This window comes from Rhizomucor pusillus, assembly GCF_041956525.1.
Source record: "Rhizomucor pusillus strain CBS 183.67 unplaced genomic scaffold VTP01scaffold_1, whole genome shotgun sequence".
Lineage (NCBI taxonomy): Eukaryota > Fungi > Mucoromycota > Mucoromycetes > Mucorales > Lichtheimiaceae > Rhizomucor > Rhizomucor pusillus.
Genome location: NW_027192143.1, coordinates 428,427 through 449,399, shown reverse-complemented (window position 1 = coordinate 449,399; position 20,973 = coordinate 428,427). Strand labels below are relative to the sequence as shown.

At 44.0% G+C, this 20,973-nt stretch overlaps 12 protein-coding genes across 12 annotated transcripts; 7 read left to right on the top strand and 5 right to left on the bottom strand.

Moving 5' to 3' along the window:
• Window positions 1–195: 195 nt before the first annotated feature.
• On the top strand, window positions 196–504 carry VTP01DRAFT_204 (uncharacterized protein; the record flags this gene model as incomplete). The annotated part of the gene is made up of 1 exon (XM_069380457.1): window positions 196–504. The coding sequence occupies one exon, from the start codon at window positions 196–198 to the stop codon at window positions 502–504; it is 309 nt and encodes a 102-aa protein (XP_069244624.1).
• Window positions 505–536: 32 nt separating this feature from the next.
• VTP01DRAFT_203 (uncharacterized protein) lies at window positions 537–839 on the top strand (the record flags this gene model as incomplete). Its single annotated transcript, XM_069380446.1, has 1 exon — window positions 537–839. The coding sequence occupies one exon, from the start codon at window positions 537–539 to the stop codon at window positions 837–839; it is 303 nt and encodes a 100-aa protein (XP_069244623.1).
• A 1,589-nt stretch (window positions 840–2,428) lies between these two features.
• Window positions 2,429–3,622, top strand: VTP01DRAFT_202 (uncharacterized protein; the record flags this gene model as incomplete). Its single annotated transcript, XM_069380435.1, has 3 exons — window positions 2,429–2,472; window positions 2,523–3,301; window positions 3,525–3,622. 3 exons carry the CDS (start codon window positions 2,429–2,431, stop codon window positions 3,620–3,622), a joined length of 921 nt encoding a protein of 306 aa, XP_069244622.1.
• Window positions 3,623–3,767: 145 nt separating this feature from the next.
• Window positions 3,768–5,186, bottom strand: VTP01DRAFT_201 (uncharacterized protein; the record flags this gene model as incomplete). The annotated part of the gene is made up of 4 exons (XM_069380424.1): window positions 3,768–3,951; window positions 4,019–4,353; window positions 4,408–4,901; window positions 4,973–5,186. The coding sequence occupies 4 exons, from the start codon at window positions 5,184–5,186 to the stop codon at window positions 3,768–3,770; spliced, it is 1,227 nt and encodes a 408-aa protein (XP_069244621.1).
• Window positions 5,187–5,465: 279 nt separating this feature from the next.
• VTP01DRAFT_200 (uncharacterized protein) lies at window positions 5,466–10,283 on the bottom strand (the record flags this gene model as incomplete). Its single annotated transcript, XM_069380413.1, has 14 exons — window positions 5,466–5,808; window positions 5,866–6,017; window positions 6,072–6,216; window positions 6,278–6,568; window positions 6,624–6,751; window positions 6,823–6,901; window positions 6,960–8,488; window positions 8,548–8,900; window positions 8,966–9,153; window positions 9,209–9,340; window positions 9,402–9,603; window positions 9,662–9,853; window positions 9,911–10,091; window positions 10,164–10,283. 14 exons carry the CDS (start codon window positions 10,281–10,283, stop codon window positions 5,466–5,468), a joined length of 4,035 nt encoding a protein of 1,344 aa, XP_069244620.1.
• A 1,214-nt stretch (window positions 10,284–11,497) lies between these two features.
• VTP01DRAFT_199 (uncharacterized protein) lies at window positions 11,498–12,451 on the top strand (the record flags this gene model as incomplete). The annotated part of the gene is made up of 4 exons (XM_069380400.1): window positions 11,498–11,837; window positions 11,903–11,986; window positions 12,054–12,206; window positions 12,270–12,451. The coding sequence occupies 4 exons, from the start codon at window positions 11,498–11,500 to the stop codon at window positions 12,449–12,451; spliced, it is 759 nt and encodes a 252-aa protein (XP_069244619.1).
• A 530-nt stretch (window positions 12,452–12,981) lies between these two features.
• On the top strand, window positions 12,982–13,777 carry VTP01DRAFT_198 (uncharacterized protein; the record flags this gene model as incomplete). Its single annotated transcript, XM_069380389.1, has 4 exons — window positions 12,982–13,099; window positions 13,161–13,312; window positions 13,390–13,567; window positions 13,635–13,777. 4 exons carry the CDS (start codon window positions 12,982–12,984, stop codon window positions 13,775–13,777), a joined length of 591 nt encoding a protein of 196 aa, XP_069244618.1.
• A 693-nt stretch (window positions 13,778–14,470) lies between these two features.
• VTP01DRAFT_197 (uncharacterized protein) lies at window positions 14,471–14,867 on the top strand (the record flags this gene model as incomplete). The annotated part of the gene is made up of 2 exons (XM_069380378.1): window positions 14,471–14,785; window positions 14,847–14,867. The coding sequence occupies 2 exons, from the start codon at window positions 14,471–14,473 to the stop codon at window positions 14,865–14,867; spliced, it is 336 nt and encodes a 111-aa protein (XP_069244617.1).
• A 69-nt stretch (window positions 14,868–14,936) lies between these two features.
• On the bottom strand, window positions 14,937–15,787 carry VTP01DRAFT_196 (uncharacterized protein; the record flags this gene model as incomplete). Its single annotated transcript, XM_069380367.1, has 4 exons — window positions 14,937–15,186; window positions 15,246–15,490; window positions 15,545–15,654; window positions 15,727–15,787. 4 exons carry the CDS (start codon window positions 15,785–15,787, stop codon window positions 14,937–14,939), a joined length of 666 nt encoding a protein of 221 aa, XP_069244616.1.
• A 27-nt stretch (window positions 15,788–15,814) lies between these two features.
• VTP01DRAFT_195 (uncharacterized protein) lies at window positions 15,815–16,681 on the bottom strand (the record flags this gene model as incomplete). The annotated part of the gene is made up of 1 exon (XM_069380356.1): window positions 15,815–16,681. One exon carries the CDS (start codon window positions 16,679–16,681, stop codon window positions 15,815–15,817), a length of 867 nt encoding a protein of 288 aa, XP_069244615.1.
• Window positions 16,682–16,988: 307 nt separating this feature from the next.
• On the bottom strand, window positions 16,989–18,723 carry VTP01DRAFT_194 (uncharacterized protein; the record flags this gene model as incomplete). The annotated part of the gene is made up of 7 exons (XM_069380345.1): window positions 16,989–17,211; window positions 17,274–17,523; window positions 17,648–18,020; window positions 18,092–18,327; window positions 18,382–18,464; window positions 18,528–18,612; window positions 18,669–18,723. The coding sequence occupies 7 exons, from the start codon at window positions 18,721–18,723 to the stop codon at window positions 16,989–16,991; spliced, it is 1,305 nt and encodes a 434-aa protein (XP_069244614.1).
• Window positions 18,724–19,998: 1,275 nt separating this feature from the next.
• Window positions 19,999–20,903, top strand: VTP01DRAFT_193 (uncharacterized protein; the record flags this gene model as incomplete). The annotated part of the gene is made up of 4 exons (XM_069380334.1): window positions 19,999–20,178; window positions 20,264–20,435; window positions 20,659–20,710; window positions 20,771–20,903. 4 exons carry the CDS (start codon window positions 19,999–20,001, stop codon window positions 20,901–20,903), a joined length of 537 nt encoding a protein of 178 aa, XP_069244613.1.
• Between the last annotated feature and the right edge of the window lie 70 nt (window positions 20,904–20,973).

Sequence of the window (20,973 nt, the reverse complement as noted above, 5' to 3'; positions counted from 1 at the left end):
ATATTCTCGTATGATTTCTTAACGGATAACTGGAACTTGGAAGCTACGACTCCTTATCCTTTAAAAAGCGCTTACACCATCGCCGTTGGTGAATCCATTTACTTGCTTGACGCTTCCTTTGAGTCAAACGAGACACGACCGAATGAAATTTGGAGTTACAATACTGTGAGCAAGGCATGGTCGTTCGTGGATCATATGCACTTCCTCTATTACGGAGACTTGATTTCATGCGCAAAGGACGACGGGAAAATCTACATGACGGGCACAAACGATGGAAGAAGTATAAACATCGTTCATATCTATGATACGATTAACAAGAAATGGGAAGCTCCTATAGTACTGGACAGACTTCTTTTATTGCAGAAACTGATATGCAAACAAGATACCATTTTTGCGATTGGTAAAAAGTTTAGCAAGGAAGTGGGTCTTAGTCAAGTACCTGGATTTGAACGGGCAAGCTATACCACCAGCATATCTACACAATCAACCAAGATGGTACCGTAGAGGTGCAAGACTGGACATTGGACTTTTATCGTATGAGTCGAAGCGTCGTACACGACTCAAACCTCTACTTCCTTGATGGAAACGATGACAAGATGGTCATTGCAAAGGTGGATATGGACAAGCACGAACGACAAGACATTGGTACCTTAGTAACGAAAATATCGAATCCGTTGCTCGTTCCTTTTGATGATACCTTCTTCCTCTTTGGCGACCGAGCGCAAAAATGTTTTGGTTTGATGTGCAAGGATACAAACTCACCGGATGGTCTAAAAACATTCAACCACAAGTACATTGTTTCTTCACCACCATCGGTGCATTTCTTTGAACAGCAATAAACGGATGTCTACTGTTGAATGTATAGTTGCTACTACGTATAGAGAGGCAAATGAACATTCTCTTCGCTTCGACTTGCTCCCGTGTTCTGCAGACTTTTGCATATGTTTTAGGTCGCCTTGACCATACGCCCACTAGCGCCTGTTCTGCTGCACTCAACAGCTCATATGGCGCATCTATGATCATTGATCATTCAAAATGGACATCTACTGTCGTTATGTCTCCCATCTCGATGAAATTCCTGGATCTTTGCAACGTCGTTCTTGTCCCATTTCTTATATTGGGAAACTTTTCAGCACGTTGAACTTGAAATTATGACAATGAAAATGAATATGAAAAGGGATCTTTAGTCCTTTCAGCGTGGGTGTTTGGCTGACGCGTTTCTGATACTTTTGATCGTCGACGTTCAGTTCTTAGTCTCTTGACATTAGTTAATGACGCTCATTTTGTCTTGTAATTCTGCTTGTATAAACACTGATCTTGCTCTTTAAATGAAGTACGAGCTCCTCCTAGTTCAATCCTTGAATAAAACTCTAGATCTGCCGTGCTACTTGATCTGCTGCTACAGTGTTGGCTTTTATGCTCTATAAGCATTGTTCTCAGTTGCATATTTGATGATGTGAAACCCTATTGATCTTACCGTTCTACCCTCTCAGCTCGTTTAGCGAACTCTTGGAACAGGTCGCTGCTTTGGTACGTGTTGCTTTTCGGGCATGCTTTGTCCTCTCGACCTCATATATTGGATGTACGTACCTTTATTGACGAAGCAACTGGATGCTGCCGAAGTGTGAACATGCATTAACCTTTGCCTTCCGACGTTCTCTGAACGGCATGGTGGATGTAGCAGCAAGCTGCCTATCAGATGCAAACTCAAATGGAAAATAATGATCCAATAGGTGTATTCGCAACTTGTCACTTGGTCGCACCCACGTACATAACCCCTCACTATTTATCATTCAAGTCATTATGACTCAATATAAAGAAGTATCTAATTTATGGTGACGCTCTCTATCCGCTGATGTCCGTCGACATTTGCTATCACTTGATATTTCTGTGTTTTCAACGGTTGCGTTGTAGTTACTTTTTTGGAAGTTAGTCAGACCTAGTCAGTGAAACAATGATTTCAGATGCTTGCTGCGCGACATGTAAACTTAAACTTTATATCTTTCCCAGTTACGGGCTTAGTAGGAAGCGAAAGAAGATGAAATACGGGTTAAACGCTTGAAAGTCGACCTTTAGACACGACCAGATCCCTGTCTTGATGCATTCGATCAATTGCAGAAAACAACGGCGGGTAAAAATTTGAAAAAAAAAGTGTGTACAAAATACGCAGCTGCGGAAGGTACTTGTTCTCAGAACATTGTAACCTACATGTAACCTACAATTTTTATATATAACTACCAAATGACTCCTCAGCGCTGCCGATTTATTCACTCATTCAGACGTTGGAGAAGGTGGATTTTGCAGTGTTGATGTATTCCTTAAAATACTCGAACTTATCTGACTTGTTTTTCTTACTACAGTGTTCATGCATACCATGAGATCTATTTTACGGCGGCTGCACGTTGCATTATTTGCTGCAGCGCTAACCATGTCACTTAGCGCCGTAGCCAGCGAATTGGTTCCTGTTTCGCCGTTTCCTGATCAACGGATTTTCAGGGGAAGGATCCATAGCAGAGGATCAGAACCTTTCAACATTGCATTGCAGAACAAGATTATATATTTGGAGGATGCTACCCAATTGCTTACTACGTGGACCCTGCCTCAGACGATCCGCTTGAGCACCGTTTCTCTCAGAAAGAATTCAATGTTAGCGATAAAGCTTACTCGTACAATATGCTCACTGACGAGTGGACCTTTGAAACGACAACCCCATATCCATTGCAATATGCCTACACAACTGTTGTCGACGACTTGATATACTTGTTTGACCCCAAGTTTGAATCCAACGAAACACGACCCAATGAAGGGTGGACATACAATACGTCTAGCAAAGCATGGCGATACGTGACTCGGATGCCGTTCGTGTACATAGGAAGGTTGCGGACCTGCATGAACAATGGGAAAATCTATATGACCGGCGCCAACGATGGAATGCAGATCAACGTTATCCAAGTTTACGATACACGGACCAACGAATGGGAGGAACCTATCTTAATAACTGATTATCAGCTTAACATCCACAAGCTAATCTGCAAAGACAGCGCCATCCTTGCGATAGGTGAACAGGTCAAGAAGGAAAAGTCTGTCGTTTCCATACCCGGAAAACGCGAATTACACAATGCCAAGGTCTTCACTCTTCACCGAAACGGCTCTGTCCAGAAAGATGTTTGGGCAATCGATTACTATCAAATGCACCAGTCAGTAGTACAGGATTCTGTCATGTACCTTTTGGACCACAAAGACGAGGAGCAATACGTCCCTGCAAAAGTAAATATCGATACGCACGAGCGGCAAGAGCTAGGCACAATCAATACAAGAGTATTCCGTCCAATGTTTTTCCCATTCCATGATTCCTTTTTCCTTTTCGGTGGACGTCGTCGTTCACCTTTTTTGGCGGCATCTCCAGCACAGACGAGGAAGAGGAGGATTCAACGTTGCAGCTGCGCACATTTAACCACAAATTTGTCGTTTCTCCCTTGATATTGCAAAAGTAAAGCATATTTGATTGACGCAAGAAATTCTAGTTGTACATATGAGTGATAAACAGAATAAATACTCATCAGAGCGATTGAAGAAAATATTTGCACGATCCACGATACAAAATTTCGCGCTGGATAAATAGGAATACAGAACATTTTAATTTTGTAAGAGGGGATTATAGAAATATAAACAGGCAAAATCAGTTCTCGAGAGTGTTGTGGTTTCAGCGAAAGCGATGACAGGTTGGATTGTACATGTATGTGGGGCGATGGAATTACATAGCATATCTACATTTGCTTTTTGTGATTTTCCACGGGCATGGCGCCTGCTGCAGTGATTGCCATTTGTAAGTCTTCTAGAAGATCATCGGGATCTTCAATGCCGACGCAAAGCCGGATAAGATCTTCTGGGAACTCTCGTTCGGCACGCACGTGAGCAGGGATAGATGCATGGGACATGCGGCAAGGCATACTAGAAAGGTAACAACGAGTGTCAGTTTTCAGCACATGAACCTTAACATCAAAAGCAGTAATTTTACCTGATGAGCGAATTAACGCATCCAAAAGACACACTGATGCTCCAAAGCTTGGTAGCTTCGACAATGCGTTCAGAAAGACCAATGTCACCTGTCTGGAAGCTCAAAACAGCGCCGGGGCCTGCCGCGATTCGCTTGTGCAATTCATATTGAGGATGGTTGCGTGATCCAGGATAGTTGACCTTGAAACCGCAAGATTCCAGATACTCTGCAATGCGGATAGCATTGGATTGTTGCTTGTCCATGCGCACAGCCAAGGTCTTGACACCGCGCAAAAGGAGCCATGAATCAAACGGACCGAGACCACATCCAGTTGCGTTGATGACATAGTAAAGTTTCTAAACAGAATCGATAAATATAGGATACATAAACACGACAAACGATTTACTTACTTCGGCAATAATTTCATCCCGTGTGCCGATGACACCGGCCATCAAATCGTGGTGACCAGCCAAGTATTTAGTTGCTGAGTGGTAAGAAATATCAGCACCGAGTTCCAAGGGACGTTGAAGGTACGGGCTCATCATTGTGTTGTCCACGACGACCAGCGCGTCCGGGCACCGCTCGTGCACGTATTTGGAAATAGTCGGGATGTCTGCGATTTTGATGAGAGGGTTCGTGGGAGTTTCCAAAAGAACCAACTTTGTCTTTGCGGGATCCAGGTACGGTAATACAGACTCTGCCTTGGTTGTGTCAACGTGGTGAGTCTTGATATTTTGTGTCTTTGCAAGGAACGTCAATAGACGGTTGGTGCCGCCGTACAAGTCATCTCCTGCAATGATCTCGTCACCGGACTGTACAAGCCGAGCGATAACATCCAAAGCACTCATTCCACTTGTAACAGCAAATGCTCGCTTGGCCCCCATGATCTTTGCAAGATGATTCTCTGGGAAATAATCAAATGCGTTAGATATCCTGTCCATATGCCTTGCACATATCACTCGTTGTTCTGCTTACCAAGATGGGTACGAGTAGGGTTGCCGCTTCGAGAGTAGTCATAGTCGCCACCTCCTGCAGCGCTTGTCTGCTTGAAAGTGGCAGATTGATAAATAGGAACGGAGGCAGCGTTGTGTGGGTCGTCAGGGTTGTCGACTGTGACGACTTCGGTAGCAAACCTGTAGCGTTTGCCACCGATGGACGAAGCAGGTGAAGCAAGCAGACAGTCAGTCATGAGTAGATCGCAGTGAGTGAAAGAGAAGCTAGTGTGGAAAATGCCCAGTCAAAAGTTTCCTCCATGACAAAAGTGAGTAACCCTTGCTGATTGCCAATCATTTTTACGGATTGAGTCAATGGCGACATTTCATCACGAGCATCTCCGACTACAATGTGTCTGCTTTCTCTTCCCCACACCAAGTCAACAAGTACTTCACCCTTTGCCCTCCAAGCCGGGAAACATAAAGCCGCAATGAGCTGTTACTACTAGATACACCCGGGAATTTATTATGTCTTTTTACACATCGAACCCTATCTTCTGCACTCGTGGCTCTGGTCTCTCTGTGATTACTACAGAGCCTTTCCGAGTGTCTGCGCCTGGAGCATCAGATTTTTGCTCGCTCGAGTCTGTATTCTCGGTTGAACCGTTTGCTTGCTGCTTGGCGCCATCTGACGGAGGTGCCTCAGTTGCATTGCCAACCTCATCAAGCTGCTGCAGCAGTTCTGGCGTGAAGCGCATATCAAAAATCTCCAGTATATATTTTCGTACGGGAGCCTTAAAGTGATAGCTACCAAGCAGCTGGCACACTGCGTAGAAAAGATCGACACGCTTGAAATACTCAGGCTGCTTCGTTCGCAATCTATCATTATTCATCTGTTATTACCATATCTCTCATCCATCCAAAACTTTTGCTTACTTTGCAAGATTTTTTGAGGCTTCATTGGCCAAAATGTGGTTGCTCATGTTTCCGATATTCCTGAGAATCTCTGATGCAATCTTGTCATCCTTGATGTTGCTGGGTAACAATGGAGGATCAGATAGCATTGGTATATATTCCCAATTATGGATCTATGCAATACTAAAGTCAATCTAACGCAGACTCGTATCTCATACGATGCTTACAGTGAGAAACTGGCGGAAATTTGTGGGTACACAGAGTCCTTCTGGAAAGCCATTTGAGCTTATAACCCCTTCCCAATTCAGTTCTCCTAACAGCTCGACGCCTTGCTGCGTCTTTGCTATCAAGCCTAGTACATAGTAGCATGTTCTATACATACGCGTTAACCGTTAAAATCCATTCAAAGCTAGCGAGTTGTTCCTGTGCGTACCCTTTGATCGTCAATATTTCGCTGTTCTCGGCCATGTCGGTAATGTCTTTGATAATATCCTCTTCCTCTAAGAATGGTAATCCATCCTTGGTTGCACCAATATTGCCTACTGCCCAAAGAACGGCTTTCAGTTGCTGCAGGGTATCAGAGTCCTTATCCTCGTGCGCATTATTCCGAATGTAATCGGCAAAGAAGCGGAAATGACCCTTTTCTCTTAATAATTTACAGCCTTCTTCAGTCTTTGTGAGTTCTCCGTAAAAATGGGGAGGCGATAAACCGTCGCCAGGTTGCCTATTTCAATGGTTAGTGGATCTATATTAGGAAATTCCGTTACATATAAACCTACAGTGCTTCAAAATTGTTCTCGCTATCCACCTTTTCTTCAAAGGGGTTCACATCCTTTTTATCTGGAGTGTTGGCCAATGCTCTTGCCAGTGAAAGTTCTAGCTGTGTCACATACTGCTGGTTCCGATACTAACGAAAAGGAACGAGCAAGATTAGTTGACAGCCAAACATTGAAGATGAGCTGCAAACAGGGCACTTACTTCGAACCATTCGTCCATTTCTTTCTGCACGTATCCCAAAGCATACAGATACCGGAATCCAGTCGATGTAGAAAGGAACCTAGCATTCAACATAAGAAAAAATGTTGCATCAACCCGAAATTGCAGATGGCATATACCTTAACAGCAAAGGATTGCCAATTTCACCTAAATGGCCGAGTGTGGGACGATACTTGACGAGTAATTCCAAATTCGCTTGTTTCTCGCACGCCTCATCAAGCAAGGCCACGGCCACTTGGCAAACCTCCAAGTGCGTATCGTAAAGTTGTGTGAGTAATAGCTTGATGATCCAGCCATTGCAATCGCTCTCTGATTGTCGCATAATGACACCGAGATATTGGGTAGCAAACAAGCGGATAGGGTTGTAACCAGAGGTCATTATTTTCGATAGCAATACTCGGGGATGGCCATCGAGGGTATAATCCATATTGGTTATAATTGCTACCTTCAAGTCGTCGCGATTGCGTAGTTCAGATAGCTGGTAAAACAAGTTGAATATCTTGAATTTCTCCATAATCCGTACACCTTCCTTGTGTTTGCTAAATGTACCAAGCAAAGTAAAGTATCCTCGGCTAAGCGTGTTCTCCATGCGTTCTTTTGAAAAGATCGGCTCTGTCTCGGTTTCTCCATTGAGTGGATCCAGTTCACTCAATGCCTCTGCTAGCTGTGCTAATAACTTGTTTTCACTCAAGTAGCGGATACCATCGGCATTGCTTAGAAGAGTCGTGATGAGTACACAGCCGGTATTGACGTATCGTGTGATGTTGGATTTAGTAGCGTTGATGTCGGAAAAGCGGTGTGAAAATGGTCGATAGAATGCCAACAGGCGCTTTATGAACTTCTTGCCACGCATCGCTTCCTCCAGCCGCCGTGGGTTAAGTAAGGGTCCCTGCAGCAATTCAGATATGCTCTCCCAGCTCCATTTTGTATAGTCCTTTGTATTCAGAACTTGGGTATCCATAATTAGTTGCCGGAAGTGCGCATCATCGATTGCGTAACCAATTTTTAGTTTTACTTCGTGCACTTTGTCCTGTGTTCGAGTTGTGGATGCGATGCTTTTACGCTTTTCGGGTATGCTAGTTGCAGCTGTTGCGTATCGTGCCCTGGCTCGGGTTAATTTGTCGATATGTGCAAGAGCAGCAGTGGCATTGTGACGCACTTGTTCATCCTCAAAGTTGGATGCCAGCGCAAACAGTTTTGGAAGTGACTGCACTTGTATACCCATCATAATGGGAAGAAGCCGTGTAGATAACTGGAGGATCTCACCAATAAGCAGGGTCGCTTTCCGTGAAATGTAAATATCATCAGATTTAACCATATCAACCAACGCCATGAGAATGTCAGCATCAATAAATATAATGAGTATAATACACAGGTGATGATCCAACATGTTGAGGCGATCGAGGTTGACTGTAGCCGAACTACTGCAGTTGATGTTCCTCGCTCCATAGCTGTTTAACGCATCGCTGAGAGGATTTCCGCTAGCCTGCAACGAAGTTATAGCTCGTTGTCCAAGATTTGCATTGCTGCTTTCAAGATTGCTGCTTGGTGCAATATGTACAGTATGTTGTCGTCCGCTTAGGAAATTGTTATAATCTTTAGGTAACTTGACGCGAAAGATATCGAAAAACATGTCCAGCACGATTTTCTAACGCAGAGATGTGTTTTTGTTAACGAAGGTTAACATCGCAATATCTTGAGACGTACCTGCGTCTCGGGCATAGGATATCTTAGAGCCTGGATAACTGATCTTGCCGCTCGTAGGTTATTCGCGCACATTAAGAAAACGCCTGGCCAGCTTTTGAGCAATAAAGTCACAACCTTTGCACTGTTCTTTAGTCGTTCTTCGTAATTCGGTCCTTTTCCGGACTCTGTAAATGGCGCGACAATCATTTCCAGTTCTACTCCAGGGCGCAGATAGCATCTCCTGTGCGGGTTATCGAGCACGTAGACAAGAGCATGTACAAGTACTTCTGTCATATTCAGTTGACCGTCGAGGAGTGCTTGCATGAGGACACGCAGACCTCCAGCTTTGACAGCCAAGCTGATGTCCAGGATCGCTATCCAAAATAATATCAATTCATCCAGAAACTTTACGGCGAGGATCCAGCCCTCCCAATCATACCTAGCTCTGCAAGTGTTTCGAGAGATATGTTCCTTAATCGACACTCAGTTTGCTCAGCAATTGCCACAACAGCGCGCACGATATCTTGCTTCAGAAACCTCAGACCATCGTACTCGATAAAAGCGCGTACTAACTTCAAAGACTGCTCTCGCTCTGGCTCGCTGTTTTTTGGATCCCGAGATAATGCTCTGTTCAAGATATGGTAAAATATCCGCATTACGTATCCATATGTCGCGCATATACCTGATGATAAAGATATCGATCTGCATATTCATCATAATCTCCACATCGCTAGGTCCTTCTACTAGATGACGCAGTGTTCGAAGAGCTACAAGACGCACTTCCCGGTTAGGGCTCGCAATACATTGTCGTAAACTAATACATTGTACAGTGTGGTGAGATCCCAATTGCGTTGCAATCTCCTTTGCAAAGTTACCATGCGACCATATTCTTCTTGGGATAATACGAATCGATCTCGGTAGTGTTCTTCAATATTCGTAAAAGAGTGTTGAGCTTTTCGATTTTCGTATCTTTTATTGCCGTCGCGTCGCTTGACGAGCCGGGTCTCGATGTTTTCCATTCGTCTGCTCGCAATTGGGTGATAATGTGACCGATCTGCTTTCCTATGGGAAATGCATCTATGCCTATGCTATTAAGCATGGTCGATCGAATGGAATTTTGACTTAAATATCTTACCGTCGTCTGGGAAGGAGATGCTTTCGTGTGTGACTTTCTGCTTGCCCTTTATGTTTGGAGAGCTGTTCGACCTCGGCTTACTTCGTGACCGATTCGTCAAAGTAGGTGCAGCTGCTGAGGGAGCGGAATAAAGCGCACTGCCCGCATAGTTGTGTTCCTTTAGCTTTTGCGATACTTGCGGAGCGCAGCGTCCTATATAAATGTTTAACTACGATATCGAGTCGTGCACGTGTAATTCCGTTCGTTTACCAGCATTGGTTCTCACATGCTCTATCCGCTGGACAATGTCGTTTATCGTCGAGTTGTACGTCTCAAGCTTGGCCTCCAAGTCTTTTGTTCTCTTCTTGTCCCTGAGATATACCTCAAGCAAGTTCTCCACACCTTCTTTCATTTTCGTCTCTCGAGCCAGTTTCGCTAAAAGATCTTCAAGCTACAGAGTACAGTTAATGAGCCTCAACGCGATCTGTTGCATCTTTCGCACGACAAAGATTTCAGCGTGTACCTCGTAAAGCACTTGGGACATGCGCTTGCCTGGCGGTGGCGGTGGAGGCGGCGGAGGAGGAGGGGGAGGTGGTGGAGGCGGAGGCGATGCCATCGCCAACGCTGTTGTAGCGTTATCCATCGCCTCTATGTATGGCAGACCAAGACCGGCAAAAGCCAAAGTTATTCTTGCAAAAGGGGTCTTCGGCTCCACAAACTCACCATTGAAACTCAGGTCAGAACATGATCAGCTCGAGAGGAGTCACTTCCAAACAATAGTAGTTTAATAAGCTATTCTGCAATGTTTGCTGATCATTATTTCTGATATCCCTACCGATAGCAGCATGCATATCTTATCGATGTTGAACACAGCTTAAAGAGTCGGTTTGTCGCCGTTATCGCAGGAAATTCATGCTTATTTTACTGGCAGAGGTAGAAGAAATGCCAAAACCAGCATTTGATCGATTAGAGACTTTGTGGTTTGAATATTTACATTGCCTGAACAACTCTAAGCCTGACTCTTACTATTGTTCGAGTACCACTTTTGGTACATATGTACTGGAAGCTAGTAAGTCCTTAATCCGAATCAAATTAGCACACGTTTCTCCATCTGACGTTGGTCTCCGTCTGGCACGTGTATAAGATGAATCACTCTACGAGCACCAATTTTCTCAGTATGTCTCGTTACTATACAGAACATTGAGCATATGTTAGTCGACATGCAGGCTTGATGACTCAGATGTTTCTTCGCTATATTCTTAACCAATTCATCTAATATACCAATCCAAGTCCTGTAATCTGTAACCTAATTTGGAATCCTACGAATGAAGTTTTTAGATCTCAAAGAGTTTCTGGCAGGGTATCTCCACAGTCAAAAAATCTGTATGAATTAACACGGGACATCCGTCAAGAACGTTGTTGCGGCAATTACGTTGACAGATCATCTTGGATATTTACAGACTAATTAGATTCTTGAGTCGCGAATGCCACGGCAGCATACGAGTGCTAAACTGTAGCGTAGATCCTGTAGGATGCTTTAAATGGTAAAGCGGGCCTTGCAGTTGAGTGCTAGCAAAGACATTGGGAACAACTTGGTGTTACTAAACATTTCATGCAGTTATTGTTCTCAAATGTTACTCAGCGTTGGCTTGTGTTCCTTTACCTGCATGCAACCTGTTTTTATCCGACTGTCGGCCACCGACAACTTGCAGCAACATTGTCTCAGATTATTTTTATTTTTATTTTTAATTTTTTTTTTTTCTATTCATTCATTCTTGGTGATCTCGGAGTCAGGTTTCCTCCTCTTTTTTCCCATTTTCTGCTTCAGTCAGAGGAGATCGCGAGGGCCATAAAATAATGGGTAACTCGCAGTCCGTAAACAACGTAGTCCACTTTGCCAAAAAGTGTTTTCAATTCTATAAGGCTGTCAAGAAGGAACAGCTGAAGCAGCAACAGCAACAGCAACAGCAAAGTTATCACACCCACGCCGCTGCCGCTGGCGCTACCACTACCACCAATACAAACCACTACAACCAACATGACAACCACTATGACATTCCGTACCATCACGTACAAGACGATCACGATGACCCGGAGTATACTCGGTTGAGGGCGCTGGCGCACAAAGAAGCGGAAGAACGGAACCGTTGCTACGAAGAAAGCCAAGCAGCGTACCACAGCGGCGACGGCGCCAGAGGTAACCAAATAGCGGCTATTCCTGGAACCATCAATTAAAAACTTCTTGAATCTATTGTCCCACAGCCAAGGAGCTCTCGAACCAAGGAAAACACCACGACAACCTCATGAGAAAATATAACAAGCAAGCGGCAGACTTGGTGTTTTACCGTAAGAAAGATAATTGGTTTCAGGCAACTGTGAATAATATCTGACCTGAAATGGATCCTCCAATTAGAAAAAAATCACGGTAGACCTCCTACTGAAATTGATCTGCACGGCCTATTTGTCAAAGAAGCATCTGAAAAGGTGCAAGAGGCTTTGCAACGTTGCCAGTCTATGGGCTTGGACCATTTAGTGATCATCGTAGGAAAGGGTCTCCACAGTCCAGGTATGTTTGAAGCAATTTGGCTCGTCCCATCTTGATTGGGTATCTAAAGGTAGAGATGTTTAGACCATGTTGCCAAACTTAAACCTGCTATCAAGGATCTGGTTATGCAATATCAAGTCGCCGTTGAACCTAACAAGCCCAATCCTGGCTGCTTGTATGTAGAGTTTGGCAAGGGAACAAGCAACCTGTCTTGGCTGGATCAAGCTCTTGATGCCGCTGCCAGAGACAATTGTATCATCATGTAGACCGAGCATGCATGCAAGTGTTTTTGTTTTTTTGTTCAGTTTATGCTTTTTTTCATGCCATTGTTCTCGATACTTTGTACACCTTAATAGCAGTTGCCGATAATACATAAAGCGAAAGATAAATGTGCAGCGATTTACGTGCATTGCGGCTCTAAACTATCAATAGAATAGAGTCGACGATATCGACGATTCACATGGTAATTTATTGCTTCATGCTTCCAACCGAGATTGCATATCTTTCTGGAGAGGACATAAACCAAAAGGATGTCCGTAGTCATTTTCAGGGTTTAGATGTACACTTTTGGGTATTCGAGTCCTCGAATACCAGCCAAATAGAACAATAATAGTGTGTATACACAGTCGAGGAAAGAACAAAAACTTCTTATCTGTACACATGGCAACGTGTTCGGTAGGGTCACAAAGTTTGTCAGCATCGTATTTATTTGTGTAACTAATGCACTGATGAAGCATATTGCCCCGGCGGTCCCCACAATTTTTTTCTGGTGTGCTTTTCTTTTTTCCTTAACGAAATGCCGCGTCCAGCCATTTTCGATCTGAAGAAACAGCTTGTTACTTATGGAGCTCATCACAACAACAAGATTAACGTCGCAATTCACATGGTGTTTGTGCCAGTAATCTTCTGGACAGGTAATATATGCTTTAAAGAAGAGCTAGGGCTGCTGAATATTCATGCGTTGATATTCCGTAGCCTTGGTATTCGGTGCAAGGACCGGTCCATTGATCGACCCCAAAGTGCTTCCCAGCTCTTTCTGCTGGCTAAAATCCGTTGGACCGAACCTGAGCGCCTTTGTCGTTGGAGCTTACAGCATTTATTACACCATTTTGGACCCGGTTGCATCTGTAAGGAGGATATTTTAGCACGTACTCCCTGAATGGGGAAATCATGCTGAAATACTCACACCTTGCCCTTTATCTAGGCCTTGTATGCTCCAATTCTTTATGGCATGTGCTATACCGCTACCAAGTTTGAGCGTACAAGCTCCAACGCTATCGCTATTGCGATTGGTGCCCACGTTGCTGCCTGGATTTTCCAGTTCATTGGTCACGGTGTAGCTGAAAAGCGAAGTCCTAAGCTCGTGGACAACCTTGTGCAAGGCAAGTATAACCATGCTAATATTTTCAGCTAAACATTTTATCTCACATGCGTTGCCATTCCTTGCAGCTCTCGTGTCTGCGCCGTACTTTGTATGGTTCGAAATCCTTTTCAAGCTCGGATATCGACCCCAGCTTTACAAAGAAATGCAAATTGAAGTGAATAAGGATATTGCCGAATTCCGTGCTCGCAAGGAAGGCAAGAAGAATTAGTTGAACGTAAATATGTAATGTAAAATGAGATTATACCATTCTTCCTCCCATTTACGAGAGAGTCTATCCACAGTATTAGCTGCATAGTACAATCATTCCGTAAACTAGTATCGCATATCTGGCATTTTTACTTGTATTGCGTGAAATGTATTCCTTCTTCCTACATCGCATACTCCATGCTGGAGAATAGATGTCCAATTCCTATTGGAAAGAGGTACACTGTTCCTTTTAGATCACATTGGCACAGATGTTGATGTCACAAGAGATCGTAAGTATTGGGATGCATGCACCGAATTAGGAAAGGCACACCATTCTTTCATGCTCTTCGTTCTGGTGAGACAGTGAGTACAATGAAAGAACATTTTTGCTTGCGCTCGCAGTAACCTTGACAATTCACTAGTGGGGAAAGCGAGGGCAATTTCACTGGGTGCTGGCAAGGCATCACAGATGGACCGTAAGCACCTGTCGCTTGTCATGTTACATAGTCTCTAATCGACCACTCGTTTGATGACAGACTGACGCCGCTGGGTCTGGCGCAGGCGCAGCTTTTGGCGCAAAGATTACAGCAGATGCAGGCAAGTGCAGGGTTTCTGAATGGCTGCAAACAACAAGAATCATGCCGATAACACAATGATTTTGATATAGTTCTCGATAATATACTCGAGTCCACTTTCTCGCGCTCTAGACACGGCAATGGCAATATACAGCGCGCTGCTGCAAGATCCCAAACCACCATTGTTAACAAGTGAATGGTTAATGGAGATTAATATGGGATCTTTTGAGAACCAGCCATGGTCACAGTGCCGGTGGGTAATTGATCCGAGAGTTGGAGCAAGAGCAACACCTTTCCCTGGCCCTGGCGGCGAGTCATTGGAGGATGTTCTATCGCGTGCATCGAATATGGTCGATTTTTTGCTGCAAAGCGACTTTGCAACAGTCCTGATTGTCTCGCATGGGATGTTCCTCAAGGAGTTTCTGCATGCTCTGTGTATACGAGCGGGAGGCGATGTAAGCTGGCAACAGGCAGGCTGGTCAAACACGGGCATAACCGTTATTGGTATGGATAAAGAAAATGCTGAATGGCGTTTAAAGATTTACACAATAAATGATATCGGTCATCTACATGGAGGAATGTATATGTATGTACAGGTGCATCGGCTCACTCTTCAGATGCGACTTGCTTCTTGATTTTGCCAAGCAGAATGTCGACTTGGGATGCCATATTCAATTGGCCTTTTTTGCTGCGAGCGAGCATCTTACCACGCTCTCGTTTTCGTGCGCTGTAATACTGCTTTCTGGCCTTCTCTTTCTCTTGCTTTTCACGTTCTCGTCTCTCTTTCTCCTCCTGAGCAGCGCGTTGCCTTCGTTCTCGTTCTTCAATTTCTGCTTTGAAAGGATTCGGCTTGTGTCTTGAATAAAGGATGCATTAACCACCGTAACTTTACCGGTTGCGATATCTTAATCTCACCTTTTTTCCTTTTTGGTATCTTTCTTGCCCTTTGCTTTGCCTTTTGATTCCTCCTCGGATTCATCGTCCTCTTCCTCTGAAGAAGAAGAGGATGGTTCATCAAGATCATATACACGATCTTCATCGATGCGTCGTTTCTTTTTGTTGTCTTGCGTTTCAGCTTCTGCAGATGCTAGCTTTTCCTCTTCTTCGGGTTTGTATGCAACAATGTTTCCTTCATCGTCGATCGTACGTTCACCGAAAATCTTATACCTCCTTAGCAACCAAACTTTTTGGTTTTTGTACCAAGAATATAATACCTTTTTTACATATTCAGGTGCATTGGCTATGGGATCGTTCTTTGCGAGTTCCTTGTAGTATTTGCTTTTTACGGCAAGCTTGTGGACAAGTTCTTGCTTTTTCTTTTTTACTACATTCACAACCAACATGTCAGATTGCATTACAATCAGAATCGAGATTTTTGAACGAAAGAAGAATGTACCTTTTCTTTCCAAAGGATTGTAGGGTTTGTTGGGGCCTTTACGAGACGATCGCTTTGGCATTTTAAAGGGTTAAAGGAAGGGGGAGTTTTACAAGCCGCCGCCAAGCGCAGATTTTTGATTTGGCCTACGTCGCCTTGGATACTCATCGGTAGCTTGCTCTTCTTCTTCCTCCTCCTCTTCTGGCCAGTTCCAATTATCCTCTTTAGCTTGCATAGCTGACATGTTCATAGCTCTTGCTCCCGGAACATGATGAAAAGAGGATGAGGAAGAGCTAGAGCGTCGTGAAAGTATTGATTCTCGCCAGGAATCAACGTTTCGAAAAGCGTCGCGACTCCCGGACGCGGTCGCGTCTGCTCCAAAGAACATAGAGTCATCTACAGATGATGCTTCGCTGGTTACGATGCTTTCCTGCTGGCTCTGCCCGTCGTCAACATCGTGTACATCGTAGTAATAAGATTTCTTTCTAGTTTTTCCTGCTGTCACAATTGGCTTCCCCCACGTCGCGGATATTGCAAATGCAGAAATCGCCTCAGCAGCAAAACCGGCACATCCACCGATGACAGTGCCGCACACGACGGCAGCTAGGCAGAACATGGCCACGGGGTAGAGGACACGTGCAACGTGCAAAGCCAGCTGAAACGGTTGAACAATAAAGGTGATCCACAGCCAATGCAGCAGCCAAACTGCAGGGTTTAGGATGAACGACAGCAACTTGTATGTACCTAGCAGCAGGTATCGGATCGACACGAGTATCAGCGACGCTGCAGTGTAAAATGTAGTTTCACCAAACGATATAAGGACATCTCGCGCGACATTGTTCGAACGTTCGTCCTGAACGGCTCCTGTCTGTTCCTTCTTTTCTTGGTCCTCGTTAGCTGTTGGCGCAACAGCAACGCAGAGTACGAGCAAGAAGAGCAGAGTCAACAATGTTTGCCAACTCTTGTCATTCGGCATCACAGTGGAGGCAAAGAGTTGTGTGTGTAACTAAAGTTGAATGCAACCAAAAGATACGGGGAAAGTCTGGGAGACATCAGCTTCGGATAAATTTGCCCCATCCTGCCCTTTTCTCCACGCAAAATCCTAAACAACAAATGTAATTACATATCCAATAAAGCATATCTACATGAATTGAGCGTTTTGCTTCGTTGAGGATAATAAAACAAATTCGGTCTGCATATAGCAACGCACGAGATTAATAGCTTTCAATTATCTAATTGAAAATTCGATAGAAAGTGTATGTATTGTGTGCTTGTGTATGCAACTAAGATAAATACTTGGAGTCGATCCAGGATGTACCAAGTCCCAAGTTTTCAAAGAACTTGGAAGGCGAAAGATAAGGAGCGGCTTCTTCGTCGGTAAGAGTCTTCGACCAGGACACGCGTTGAGAGGTGTCAGCTCTTGAGCCAGTGTTAGAATATTCTGCGTAGTAAACTTTTGTTTTGAGGTTGTCATCACTGTAGTTCCAAGCGTCGTAGTCAGCCGGTCTGTTTTGATGGGTGTTATATATTTACATGCTTTCGTGTAACTTTGAACTGCTAGTACTCACTGGATGTGGCTAGAAATAGTGCTCTTCAAGATAATGTTTCTTGGGTTGTTGTGCCAGGGACGGGACAAGATAACAGTGTTCTCAAAGTTCTCTTCGGACAGGGGCTTGGAGTAAGAATGGGCATTTTCCTGACGCTTGTCATAGATAGAGGAAATGACGGGAGTGAAGTTGGCGTTCATAAAGATAAAGCCGCCCTTGGTGTCTGACTCCAAGGTGCCAGGTGCAGAGACAGATCCGACACCGTTGTTAGCTAAAGTAGACTTGTAGAAATAGACATCAGCTTAAACCGTAGACAAAATAGACAGCTTTGTAGGGAGAAAAGAATGATAAGTATATATTGTATTAAGCCGTAGTGGCAATAGTTGTATACTTACTGCCTTCGATCCAGCTGTTGTAAACGTAGACGCTGCCGGCACTGAACCAGGCAGTGTCACCATAGCCAACGAGCTTGCAGTTGTAAAGAGCGATACGGTCAGAGTAGCTTCGGAAAGCGTTCTGGTTGCCAGCAGCTTCGCCAATAGTGTTGATAATTTGAAAATCGTAAAAGGAGATATCACTAGAGTCGTAATCAATGTAAACGACAGCGTAGTTTTCTACACTTTGTTGCAAGACAACGGGTCCAGAACCGGATGCATGGAAGCTAATATTGGGACGAACAATGGTAATATTTTCATTGTAGGCACCAGTTTCTACTTCAATTATGGCGCTGGATCCATCGCTAGGCAACGAGTCAATGGCTTTTTGGATCTACGGTGGTAGCCAGTTTCAAGTTAGTAAGCGCGGCGATGTGTGCAACATTTGCAACTATCGATACTTGCAGATTGGCCGACCGAGACCTTGACGGTCGTATCAGCGTGACAAATAGCGGCAAGAGCTGAAAGGAGCAGGAAGGTGACCGTAGCAAGTGGCTTCATGATCGGTGTGGAACAGGGGCCGTGGAAGGAGACAAGACTCTTTATAGCTCTAAAAATCGCGGCTTCTTCTTCCAAGACATAATGCGGAAGTTTCTTGGTAAATTGTCCCGTTTGTGAAGGAGAAAACGACGATAGCTGAGCTGTGTTATGTAACACTCATTATAGCATCAAATGAACGAAGATCTGGGTATTACCAGAAACCAGCTGCAGCGTTGCACGGACTCCAAGGTCGCATGCATAGCATCTGGCTCTTTGAAATCTTAAGCAAGATCTTCGCCTACATATTATGTAGATAAGACTTGAAGATTATGTAGACGGTATACGAGATACCATTGCATACATTCCTTGAGCAAGGTCTTTGCAATGATCTAGGTTGTCAATAATGTTAGCTAACCGCTTGACGCATATTTGATAGCGACCGTCTTCTGTTTTCCGCGTCATTAAGAGCGATCGTTCCAGGGATACTGTAATCGACGCTTACGCCGCGGGATACCCCGATACATTGCAGCAGCTGAAGATAAAACGGTAATTAACATTGACAAATTACCCAAACTAGATTATTTAGTCCAAGACAGAACACAGATCTGGGCAAAGAGCTGCCTGCGATAGTTTAGTTGGTGCAATGTTTCAATGTACAGTAAAGGGAGAGTACCTCACTCTCTAGTCTCAATCCTTTCAATGTGTATACATATCGGAGTACCTGTCTTGCATATCCCAGGAACCTAGCCCCGACTATTTGAAAGTGTGCTTCGGTCGGCGGTTGCAGGTGCAATGAACATTTACATACATTTCAAGCGATCCAAAACGCCGGGGACTTTCCGAAGTATAAATGTAGTTGCCTATCAAACGTTCATCCATTCCCACCCCTACGTAGCCTTTTGCCGCCGCTGTTGAAACCATGAAGTATCTCGATACAGTACAACATCCTTTATAGCGGTACGATGGTCCCTGCCGGTGCAGTCTGCCAATTCGTTGGACTCTATTAGTGATGTTTGGGTATAAGAGGCCGCAATACATTACTGGAATGACCATCTTTGCGGTTAGGGATGCTATGGTATTTATACTCCTTCTTTGCCCTACTAGTATCCTGAGGGTCAGAGAAAACAGATGATGTACCGCCAATCCACAGTCAGAGACTCATGATGTGAACTCTGGTTTGACAGATTGTGAAGACAGGGATTTTTTGTACAAGCTTTAAAGCTTGGCAAACTTGTTGCTACTGCTGTAAAATTGTCAGAAAGAATGCATAGCATAACTAGAATATGTAAGGCACTGGATAACAGCCATTTACATTACATATTCGGCTGAGATCTTCCAGAGAAAAAACGCATATTAAATATTTTTCCTATCTTATGTACCTGTTGATAAATGGATGTGTTGGAGCTGAAATAATGGGCTGAAACATGTTCATGGGCTACACGTCCGTAAATATTTCCACCGGGAAGTTGTTTATGTCTCATGATTTGCCCCCGCAACCTATTCCTGGATGAAAAATTTTGGGATTCAACGTACGTATATTACCTGTGTTAGGCAGTAACCGATGAAATGAGATCAGTTCGAGCTTGCACAAAAATCTATGCAGTTAGAGGTAAATTAGATCACATATAAGAACTTGGACGAAATAGATAATGTGACATTTTATTTGTCTCTAGCTTTCGCCATGTTTATTAATGGAAAAGTTTGCGGAATTCTGACAAAAGGCGGGAATCTGTGATATTTGGTGGCGGCTATGCAGACGATGTACCTGCATATAGTTCTTCACCTTCTTCTTCTTCTTGATCTTGAAACCATTCAATAGTCCTGTGCATAATATGCCAAACGAGGAAGAGAAAATTGGGCACATTCAAGTCGATTATGATGATATTACGACTGTTGAAGAGGAAAATCAATGTTCCAAGCAACCGTTTCAGAAGTCCAAGGCTGAGAAGCAGCTTTTGCGCAAGATCAATTTTACATTTTTACCACTTGTAGCTTGCATCCTCATGTTTCAGGTAAGATATACATGTAAAGCCTACAGGACCTAGCTGCCATCACATACAAATTAACATACAGAGGCATAAATGCTCATTTCTGTAGTCTGCCGATAAATCCGTCATGAGTATCGCTGCCATTCTTGGAATTTATCAAGGTATTGGCCTTACCGGTTCGCAGTTCAGTTGGCTGGGCTCTATGTTTTATCTGGGATACTTGATCTATCAGATTCCAAACCAGTTTTTCACCCAATGGTTCCCGATAGGCAGATACCTAAGTGTGTGTTATAATTTGTGGTGCTGTGCTACTCTTTACTGCACTTTGTCACACATACTCGCAATTGGCGGCATTGCGATTCCTCCTTGGAACGTGCGAAGCAGCTTGTTTACCATGCATTTACATGATAATCGCCAATCTATATCGACGACAGGAACATGCGTACTATTTCAGCGTAGTGACTATGTGTAATGGAACCGGAGCCATGCTCGGTGATCTCATAGCTATTGGTGTTGCCAACATGGGGAATAGACATGGCATCATGATGTGGCGTTGGTACGTATCCCTTCAAACCCAAAAATATTGCACTGTTATCCATCAATATTACCATTGTAGGAACCATATAATTTTTGGTGCGTTGACAGTAGGTCTGGGTATCCTGACATTCTTCCTGTTGGTGGACAATCCGAGGTCCAAACTTCTGAGGTTCACACCGGAACAAGAGAAAATTGTCGATCTGCGTACATAAGACAACGCTGTGGTTCGTAACAACAAGTTTAATCCAAAGCATATCCTTGAAGCATTGTGCGAATCGCGGT